The sequence below is a fragment of the Thermobia domestica genome, chromosome 13, assembly GCF_964235325.1.
Source record: "Thermobia domestica chromosome 13, izTheDome1.hap1.1, whole genome shotgun sequence".
In the NCBI taxonomy this organism is placed as follows: domain Eukaryota; kingdom Metazoa; phylum Arthropoda; class Insecta; order Zygentoma; family Lepismatidae; genus Thermobia; species Thermobia domestica.
In genome coordinates, this window is record NC_137466.1 from 121,700,454 (window position 1) to 121,711,587 (window position 11,134).

General features: G+C 40.4%; 2 protein-coding genes across 7 annotated transcripts in view; one reads left to right on the forward strand and one right to left on the reverse strand.

The window, feature by feature from the left end:
• The window catches only part of Hr3 (nuclear hormone receptor 3 ROR-beta), a 671,278-nt gene that overhangs the window by 625,520 nt on the left and 34,624 nt on the right, over positions 1-11,134 (forward strand). The gene's annotated exons all lie outside the window — the stretch shown is intronic.
• On the reverse strand, positions 4,565-7,498 carry LOC145668458 (uncharacterized). The gene is made up of 2 exons (XM_081736344.1): positions 6,737-7,498; positions 4,565-6,703 (listed from the first exon to the last, which is right to left on the reverse strand). The coding sequence occupies exons 1-2, from the start codon at positions 7,184-7,186 to the stop codon at positions 4,688-4,690; spliced, it is 2,466 nt and encodes an 821-aa protein (XP_081592470.1). The 5' UTR covers positions 7,187-7,498; the 3' UTR covers positions 4,565-4,687.

Sequence of the window (11,134 nt, forward strand, 5' to 3'; positions counted from 1 at the left end):
CAGAAAATTTTGATGCTATCTTCTATAACTTACTTGGATTCCATGGGAAAAATATAGAATACTTCTCTCCCACGTCTGAAGGTTGTTGTTATTTTACACCAGCTCTCGAGGATGGAGAGCCTACCTCGGTGCACAAAAAATCAAATCATCGGATCTGACATCCATGAGTCGACAGTGAAGATGGCTTTTCCCCCAAACCACTTTCGGTTCTGACGTGAAAGATTTGCTCTCACTGCAGAAAATCCTATGTCCGTTGAGCACAGCAACCTACTCACTGCCTTCCATATTATGTCCACAGATATCAAAGGTATCAATTATTTTGTGTCGAAACCTTTAACTAATTCTCTTTCACGTTTTTCCTATGGACGGAGATTATCGTACGTCCATAACTTAACACTGCTTCCGGTAAAGACAATGACAATGGGAAGAAGATCCCTAATTGGAGGTTCATTGTGACGTAACTATACGATGATAGGTGTATCTATCAAGATCAAAGAAGCCGAAAAATCTCAACCACACCTGTGATTGCGGAAGATCCAATCACAGATAATTTAGATTAAACAAAGGGATGCTCCAAGAAGCTACTATGGCTGACTTTACAAATGAAAAATTTTAAAGAAGATTTTTGAAATAAAAATTTTGAATTCTTTCGAAGATCCCCAAAGCCAAAAATATGAAAGAAAATTGACTGGAAAGGACTAAATACGACCAGAAATTACCTTATTTCCTAAAATAATATTATATTTTAGCTAAATATACGAATAATTATTCAATGTAAAGATATTACTATATATTTCCCTCTAAATATACTAAAATCATTAGTTCAAGGAACTTAACGCAAATTTTTGCGGTCTACTTCAAATCAAGTCATTGATTAATTATATATTAAAAATAAAATTTTAATAAATATTAAATTCATATATACACTGGTTGCCCAAAACTTCCGGGCCATGTTACATTATACGATGTATAAGGTAACATCCTCCGGGAGCTTCGGAAAAAAAAAAACTAACTTAGAAGTCCTAAGTTAAGCTCCTTTTTTTTTCTCTAACCTAACATTTTATTCATAAAATACACTAATGCAATGCAATCAATATAGGAAATGTTTGGAAAATTTTTCAGAGACCTTAATCCTAACAAAGAATTTATAACTACACTAAACGAACGAAAAGAAAATTGGACACAAAAATAGACTCAAAACAAACAAAAATTACCTTAATCAAAATTTAACCTACGATTCTCTTTCCTTTTTTTTCTCGACTATGTTTTGTTTCTGTTCAACCTCCCAACAGCTCTCTCTTCTTTTCTTCAGAGCATCGAAATAATTTGAGATTATCGAAACTCTGCGTGCCAATATTTTCTCCTTTTAAACTTTGTAATCTCGCTGAATTTCTAGTTATAGCGGAAACAATGTATGGTCCCACATAGGTATCCATAAACTTGGCAAATATTTTCTTTGGTATCGATGACACGTGATGTGTTTTAACCATTACCAATGAGCCTTCAGTAATGGTATCCTGATGTTTCTGCTGTTTACGTTCTTTCTTGGGCACCGTCGCTGGACTAGATATGACGAGTTTCTTGTCTTCACTGACAGGAAGTGACTCTTTTGGCCAGATAAAATTCTCCTTGAAGCTCTTGGACGCAGAGTAGCATAGGAAACGCTCTGCCGGTGTGCATCCAAGTGCATCACACCAGGAATGGTTACACAAATCTTGGGCGGCTTTTAGAAAGGTACTCCATTTGGATTGATTCTCGCTACAATAGAGGCGGAGAATGCGGTGGAGGTCACGATGTCTGCGTTCGATAATGCCATGGGAGGAAGGATGGTATGGCGTGGTAAGTATGTGCTTGATTCGATGTTTTTGACAAAATTCTCGCCAGACGCGCGACAAGAATTGCGGACCTTGGTCACTCACCAAATACTTAGGATAAGGTAGTTGATAGTAATATCTCTTCTCGAGGACAGCCACAATCTCCCTCGTGTGAGCCGTCCTAAGGGGGAAGAAACACACGAAGCGACTGTAGACGTCCAGGATAGACAAGATATACTTATAACCCTGACTCCTAGGAAGGGGCCCGACCAGGTCGAGGCATTGTTTCTCGAAGGAAGCAGAGGCCTCAACATGGCAGGGTTCCTTTCTGATCACCCTGTACGAGTACTTAGTTCGTGCACAAGGAAGGCATTCTTGAATATACTTAGTAAAAGTCGCACGCATACTTTTCCAGTGAAACATGGCCTTAGCGAACGACAAACATCGCTTCACACCAAAATGGCCTTTGTTGTGAATCGCCGAAACAATATTTTCCACCAAGCTGGCAGGAATGACCAGCAGCCAAACAGAATTTTGAGAATTTCTAATATAAACTAAATGATTCTCCACACGTATCCTGTCATTGTCTCGAGAATCCTTCCAAATGGCGTGTAGCTTTCTACAATACGGATCTTTCCGCTGTTCGCGTCTCAGTTCCGCGACATCCAAGAGGTCAGCGTCCTCCGCGGTCAAAAAATTTATAAAATGATCCTCTTCTGCCTCAGGAATTTCTGGAGGATAACGGCTCAATAGATCAGCGATTTCATTGTCAGAGCCTTTGATGTGAACAAACTGCAGATCGAAACGTTGCAGTTTGAGCAGAAGACGAGTAGTTCGAGCATCGAGATTTCTCAAACTAAAAGCATATGTGACTGCAGCATTGTCACAGTGGACCGTAGTCCGTCGACCCAAAATGAAGTAGGAGAACTTCTCGCAGAGGAAAAGAACAGCTGCCAATTCTAACTGGAAAACTGACAAGGAGGCCTCATGCGGTTTTATTCGCCGACTCGCGTACGCAATAACCTCCGGGTCATCCTGTCCCGGGGGAAATTGAGCCACGTAGCCAGCCAATGACTCCGCAGAGGCATCACTGAACAGATGAAAATCCAAATTGAAATCCGGTTGAGCAAGAGCAGGAGGACTACTTAGAAGTTCTTTTAGGTGATTGAACTTTTCTAACAACTCCGAAGAGTATTCTATCTTCCGGTCCTTCTTAAGAAGATCGTAAAATGGAGCAGTTAAACCTGCGAAGTTTTGAAAATGTCGCTTTCGCCATCCCACGAGACCAAGAAATCTCCGTAGAGCCTTCTTAGTTCGTGGAAGGGGAAAGTGACGGATGGCCTCATTACTTTTAGGATTTATTTTTACAGAAGATCCTGAAACAAGATGACCAAGAAAAGGAATTTCGAATTTGAAGAAGTTGCATTTTCGAAAATTGAGAGAAAGGTTAGCCGAACGAAGAGTGTTGAAGACCTTTTCTAAATGCTGGAAATGTTCGTCTATGGAAGATGAAAAACAAAGTACGTCGTCCAGGTAAACTATAAGAAAATTTTTGAAGGTTTCTAATCCAAAAAAGGTGTGCATGACAGACTGGAAAACCGCTGGTGATGATTTCAAACCCATTGTTAAACGAGTCATTTGATACTGACGTCCTTTGTAAACAAAACTAACATATTTGTAAGAGTCTGGATGGATCGGGACACTATGATATGATTGCGTACAGTCCAACGAGGTGAAAATGGTTGCACCACTGACTCGCGCGATTAGATCGGAGATCGGCTCGACCTGAATCTTTGGTGCAATCACACGCTCATTGATACCACGCAAATCAATCACGGGCCTTAGCTCTCCAGACGCCTTACGCACAATATGTACAGGGCATCTGTATGGTGAAGGACCTTCCACGATAATCCCAAGTTTTACCCACTTATCTAAGACCTCCTCAAACTCTTTTTGAAGATGAATGGGTACAGGATACAACTTTCCTACCACCGGGAGGTCGTCGGAAAGCTGTATTCTATACGGCTCGACCTTTATGATACGGGGATTCTCTGTGAAGAGACACCTGAATCGAACTAATAAAGAAAATAACCTCTCCTGAGAATCCGAATCGAGATCGGTTCTCTGAGAAACAAAGTTCCGAAGTTCCTCCTTCGTGACCGATGGCTGAAACAAAGAGTCGTCCTCTTTATCTGAAGTTAATTCGGCGACAGTAACCTGGCAACAATGCTGCTGTTCCATGTCAATAGAGATGGTCTGTCCCGAGTCTGACTGAAGCAAAATTTCTTTAGACTTACAATTTAAAGAAAGGTTATACCGAACGAAAAACGGAAATCCTAAAATACAGTGTGCTTTTAATTTCTGGACAACATAGACTGGGACTTCAAACACACAACCTTGGATAGTGAAGTTTAAGATCTGGAAACCTTTAACTTGGAATGATTCGTCTCCTGCAAAACCTTTTAAAGAGATATTAGTTTTCGGTCGAAGTTTGGCAGAGGGATAGATCTCTTTTATTCGCCTCCAAGCATCTCCCGAGAGCAAATTCGTATCCGCTCCAGAATCTAGGATACAGACCAAAGATAACTCTCCTACCGAACAAGTTAGAGTGGGTGAGGGATAGGATAAGAGAACACTCCTTTCCGCACTGGAGTCACACTCCCTCTCGTCTATCACGAAACGAACCGAGAACAGAGGCGTGCCCGATTTGTTTCCCCGAATTCCGGAAGTTACCAAAACATCTAATTTTGAATTTTGAGGTTCGAAATTGACTACTGGACAGGTTGATGCCAAACAAAAATTTTGATGTTCCGTTATCGGACTTTCTTCTTTTTGGGGAGTTGAGGAATTCATATCGCAGTCCACACTCTCCCCTAATGAGGGCTGCGACATGCATTTCCCGAACTATTCCCATTCGCTTCAGATGACTGCGCCATCGGCGGCATGAACGTCGTATACGGTGAAGGCCAACCAGTGGACATAGCCATGTTCACCGCTGGGGAAGGAGTGGATGTGGGAGTTGCCACTCCTCCTCCAGGAGGCAAATTCGGCATGTATCCCGGATAGGCTTGTGCTCCCGGTATGTGGTTCGAACTCGGCGCGCACTGTTGGGATGCACCTCGATGACATCCAAAGTTCATTGCTCCCGATTGGTAGTTAGGATTGGAAACATATGGAACATTCTGGTTTCCGTTCCCCCAGTTTTGCCTTCGGTTGTTGTTGTGCCAGGGTCTTCTAGCCTGAAAATTTCTTCTTCGACCTCGGTTCCCCAAGAATTGATTGCCATTTCCATTTTTCTTGGCATCACCATTCTTCTTTACTTCGTCCTCCTCCGTCTGCGACGAAGTGTCTTTAGTCTGTTGCGCCTTTCCGTTCTTTTCGGTCTTTTTCCCAATCTTGGCCTGCCGAATGTGCAGACGCTTAAATTTCTTATCTGTTACTGGTTCCATAGGTTCCGGATGACCTTCTATTTCGGCTATCTTAACAATCAGATGCTGGATATTCTTGGGCTCCACGGCTCGCAACAATCTAGCATCTCCAGCTGGCAGACAATCTAGGACTATTTCAATGAGTTCTGTCTCATCTGGATGTTGTGCCACCGCATAGTATTCGGCTATGACCTTCCAGGCAAAGTCAGTTAGCCGGTTATACTTGGACCGGTCAAATTTCATTCCTTGTATGAATTTCTTCTGCAGGCGTTCCATCCTGGCCGAGAAGTAGTGTTCCTTAAATAGACGCACAAAGTCCGCATAACTGCTGATGTCTTTGCAGACCGTTTGGTACCAAGTCTTGGCCCCAGCCGACAAACAACACGGTACCAAAACCATGCGTTCGTATTCCGACGCAGAGATTATCTTAAACGCCTGTTCTAAACTTTCAAGAAAAGACCTGGCCAAACCATATTCTCCAGTGAAGTTTGGTAAGTGATTTAGCTCCGACAGCCTTAAATTTAACGCCCTATTTCCAGAACATCCCTCATATCTGCTGGAATTCAGGGGAGAGTTGCAGCCAATCACAGGGCTCTTTGCATTATTATGATTTTGTCCAAAATTCGAATAAGAAGTATAATTTGGTCCAAAAGGTAAGTTGCTTGGCATCGATACCACTGCGTGACTACATACTCCCTCCGGAATTCCAACAAACGAAGGAGTCCTATCTGCAACAGTACTGGACACTACATGACTTAAGCTACATACATTGGAAGTCGAGACCGAAGCCTGAGACCACGTCAATAAAGGATTTAAAGCCCTAGAGGCAACCTGACCACTCACGATATCCCCACAGGCGGGACTGGAATTGTTCGTAACCAACGAATGTGAATTTAAGTCAAACGGCCAGACATTCTTAGTGTGAACTCTGGTCGGCTGACAGACAGAGACTGTCACCGTTGGGACAGTACGAGTCTCCCCAACCGAAGAGACTGGTACATCCACTCGGGTGTCAGAGTCTGTTCCGTCAGAGTCAACCCCGTCACAACCAACAAAGTCACGTGACCGCTTGCGACCGGCACGACCTGGTTTACTTTGCTCCTGATCCTTCACCAAAGTTTGGATCTTAGCCTCGAGTACGTCATAAGATTTCCGGGTGCTCGACTCGAGATGCGATAGTTCTTTAGCGAGCTGATCACATCTGCGATTTTGCTTTTCTACTGACAACCGGAGATTCTCCTCAACGGTGTCCACCCGCGTTGTTATCGTATCATGAAATTCCCCCACCGAAGTGTATAAATCGCGAACTTCGTTACGGAGGTCCGATACGTCCTTGTTTACATTTTCGACTCTTTCATTTACAATTTGCTCCATTTCCGACTTTAACATATCAAATTTTTGATTCATCGCGTACAAATTATTATCTACCTTTTCAAATCTTTGGTTCATAATACTGTCAACCTTTTCAAATTTTTGGTCCATAATACTGTCAACCTTTTCAAATTTTTGGTCCATAATACTGTCAACCTTTTCAAATTTTTGGTCCAAAGTTAAAGTTAAAGTTTGACTAAAACGTTCTAACATTTTCGCAAGGTCTGTCACGGATGCAGGGGAACCTGCAGTTCCGACACTCTCTCCACCGTTGTGTAAGAGTTTCTCTCCCGTGTCGTGCGTCGCGGTGTTCCGTTCACTTCCACTTTCCTGTGACTTGGAAAGCGATTGCACAGTCAGCTGTTTGGCCACACACGTTTTACAAAACCAGGGCTCACTACACTTATTCAATTCTTCTACCTGCTCGTCGGTTATATCATAGCACTGTGCATGCACCCATCCAGAACAACCGTCACAATACACACTGAAGCCCTGTATTTCCTCACTACAACACACATATTCATCCGGGCTACGGGATTCAGTACTTGACCTGCTACCAGCAGACATCTCCATTTCATATAAATTGTTTTCCCCAAGTTACACATATACAAACTCAAGAGTGACTACACATCGTTCAAGGAGTCGTTTGTCACAACAGTCCCCATTACATTACACTGCTCTTTCAATACGATTCACTTAGCACTCGCGAAAGATTGAAATAACAGATCCTGGCTGTGGAACGCCAATTTTACAAAAAAAAAAAAAGTCATATAAAATAAATAAATAAAATAAAAATGTAAAAATAAAAAAAATAAAATAATGATGATGATACTGATATTGTGTTTCTGTATGACGTTCACTTTCCTTAAGACTATGATTGCGTGAATGTGTCACTGATTGCTGAACGCGAACCCACCGGGCCCAGACGGGCAAGCTGTCAACACTCACTGACCCATCCACTACACCAATCATCTCCGGAAAGTAGAACTCAAATCGTCCCAAAATGTGAAGATTTCTAAGCCTCCCTCATTCTCACTCGCAGTCCAGCATCCCGATCCGCAGGTCATAGCCTGCATCCCATCAAGAGATAAGGTTACAAACCACAACCCGACAGAACAAGACACTGACCCAAGAGTGAAACTGACGGTGAATGCTTCGAAAATCTAAATGTTTGTGTTTACTAACCCAGATAAAAAAAAAAAATTCTCGAATCAAATCTAAATCGCGCAACGGGATGGAATTTCGGAAAAAAAAATGAATGCCAAAGTGAAGTTAGTTGATCTTATTAACGAAGTGAAATTTCCTGGCAGGTCTGTGATTCCAACCCCGGTCACACTAAGTGAAATCGATTCTGTGAGTTTTCAAGACGCTCTATTTACTTTCGTTACGTACTGCTTTAAACACTTTACTTTCTGAGTACCAACAATACTATTGAAGTTACTTTACGACATAGTTTTAAAATAATTAGCTTTGCACTGGACAATGAAAGATTTTGTTTCGACTCGCACACTTTATTACACTAACTTTCTGTATGATAAGAAATAACAGGAGAATACATTTAAAAAAAAAAAATCGCAAAGGTTGGAAATTGAGGAAAATTCTTGACATAGCTGAATGGGTAAGTCCATCATTGCATTACATACTCTCTTCACATATCATGAACAATTCTACATACGTTTGGTTTAGGAAAAAAAAAAAACATTTTGAAAATAAGGACATTTACTACCATCACCACATGAGCCTTGTACTACACAGGTATCACTTATTACGGCTGTGTGCTACATGCTTTACTTTCTTTTCTTAGTATTCTCTCTTCAGATACCGTTGTGGAGGTGGGGTCAGCGCGGAGGATTTATACCGACAAGGTGACCTCCCTTGTATGAGCTCAGACCTCATCCACTTTGATTCCCACAACAAAACATTTTCCTTTGAGATAATACATACACTAGATACATCTACCTGAAAAGAAAGTACACTTAACGTAGTCCCTAGCCTAACTATCTAACTAACTTAAACTAAACATATAAAATCACTTTATTCAACAGATTAATAATATAGCACACACCCTGCCTCTTACCGAGGACGTATGGGACGTCGACCATTCAGCTCTACTTTAGTATATTGTTAAAATTAAAAAAAAAAGTCTTAAACTATGTGCTTAAAAATTCGAATTTCTGGTTTCTGGTAAAAGGAATTCAAAATACACAACGAACGTGTTATTGCTGACGAGCATCTCCCATTGCCGATAGTTGCAAGCACCCTTATTATCAATGTGAGCCGAAACTTTGTATACATTTTGTCTCATCATATTCAAACTACAGTGAAGGTGAGCACAAACCAGAGAATGGATTTAATTAGGTAATATAGCAGTACGGAAAAATAATAAATTAAAAAAAAAAGAATATATGAGATTACATATTCAAAATATAATTTTGGGGGTGAAATGTATGTTCTCGAGAGTACACACATTTCTTGGACTGTTGGTAACAAACATCCACACTGAAACTCCAAAAGAACAATTTTTACCCCCCTCCATTGAACGAGTGTTTTACGTCACCTCGCAGATTTTGTACATTGTATAACTTAGGGAAAACTACGCAGCGTTTAGCACATTTTATAAAACATCACAACACTAAAAGAATAAGCCATGACGAAATCCGATAATATAGAAATTTTGCAGGTTAGTACGTCCGAAAACAACTACTTGGATTTTCTGCTTACACACTTATTCGTTTATTCCCTCCATGGAAAATAGAATACTAGTTCCTCTCCTACCTGATTAGTCCGGGTTTGGTAATTTTGAAGAAATAACTTACACCACCGCTATAACTGAGCGGTTTTTCGGTGTTCAAAAAAAGGTATGGGAATCCTCCTTCGAATCCAGGCGACTGAGCTGCACCAACACAATGGCTTACGTCAACCACTCACACCCTGACGTATGAATTTTGCTCTCACAACTGTAGCTTCATCGTCCATTGAGCACAGCAAAACACTCTCAGTATACCCAGACTGCCCAAAGACATCAAAGGTATCAATTATTTTGTGTCGTAACCTTTAAATACTTCTGTTTTCACGTTTTTTTTTATGGACGGAGATTATCGTACGTCCATCACTAAACACCGCTTCCGGTAAAGACAATGACAATGGGAAGAAGATCCCTAATTGGAGGTTCATTGTGACGTAACTATACGATGATAGGTGTATCTATCAAGATCAAAGAAGCCGAAAAATCTCAACCACACCTGTGATTGCGGAAGATCCAATCACAGATAATTTAGATTAAACAAAGGGATGCTCCAAGAAGCTACTATGGCTGACTTTACAAATGAAAAATTTTAAAGAAGATTTTTGAAATAAAAATTTTGAATTCTTTCGAAGATCCCCAAAGCCAAAAATATGAAAGAAAATTGACTGGAAAGGACTAAATACGACCAGAAATTACCTTATTTCCTAAAATAATATTATATTTTAGCTAAATATACGAATAATTATTCAATGTAAAGATATTACTATATATTTCCCTCTAAATATACTAAAATCATTAGTTCAAGGAACTTAACGCAAATTTTTGCGGTCTACTTCAAATCAAGTCATTGATTAATTATATATTAAAAATAAAATTTTAATAAATATTAAATTCATATATACACTGGTTGCCCAAAACTTCCGGGCCATGTTACATTATACGATGTATAAGGTAACACCGCTGTGCATGTTCTCCACACGAGTAATCGTTTTAATAGCATGCGAGATATCACATATAATACTAATAGCATGTATGTAAATATTTTGTTTATGACATTGAAGTTTGCAAGAATATTATAAATCTGTACGCAGCTACAGGGCAGGCGTCGGTGCAATTTACAATACAGCGTCATAAAAATGATAATTATACGGTTAAAATGAGTAGGCTACATATGACAGAAGACTGTCTACGATATTAATTTCGCGTTAACTGCTGTATCGCCGGACCAATTTCAGAAAATTTAGCAGATGAATTGGAGAATTCATTTTGGCTTGTGAGGAAGAGTGAGTAAAATGCTGGTAAGGGGAACAATAGAAGTTAAGAAAATATTTATTGTTGATAGTTATTTTTGATGTTGCACGCGCTACTATACATAGGGACGCAAAGGACTGTTTAACAGAAAGGTACACTTGTTATGATTTATGGAAAAGACAGTGTGGAAATGGTGCGTAAATGACAAAATTGTCACATATCGTGTGAGAGTTTTATCGAGTTGTACAAAGTGTCAGTTGTTGAAATTGAGTGAAAGACATGGTCTACTCAACAGGTGAACAGTTTGTCGTAAGTGTAGAAACGAACTGAAACACAGAAAAGAAGAGGAACATCTAACAAAACCTCATCTAATCTAACATAACTCACGGTACTTGGTTTGGATGGCATTTAGTCTCTCTCCCACAGTTGTGCAACACATAAGACAAGGATTTTCTCAATACAATGCTTTTCCACTATCATCGTCTATGCACACACCCACCAGCGCTGGCACGCCTTCTCCCTCA

Excerpts from the sequence above, each read along its gene's own strand:
- LOC145668458 (XM_081736344.1), bottom strand. The coding sequence starts at position 7,186 with ATGGAGATGTCTGCTGGTAGCAGGTCAAGTACTGAATCCCGTAGCCCG. Across the intron at positions 6,704-6,736 it reads TGGACCAAAAATTTGAAAAG|GTTGACAGTATTATGAACCA; the intron begins GTTGACAGTATT and ends AAATTTGAAAAG.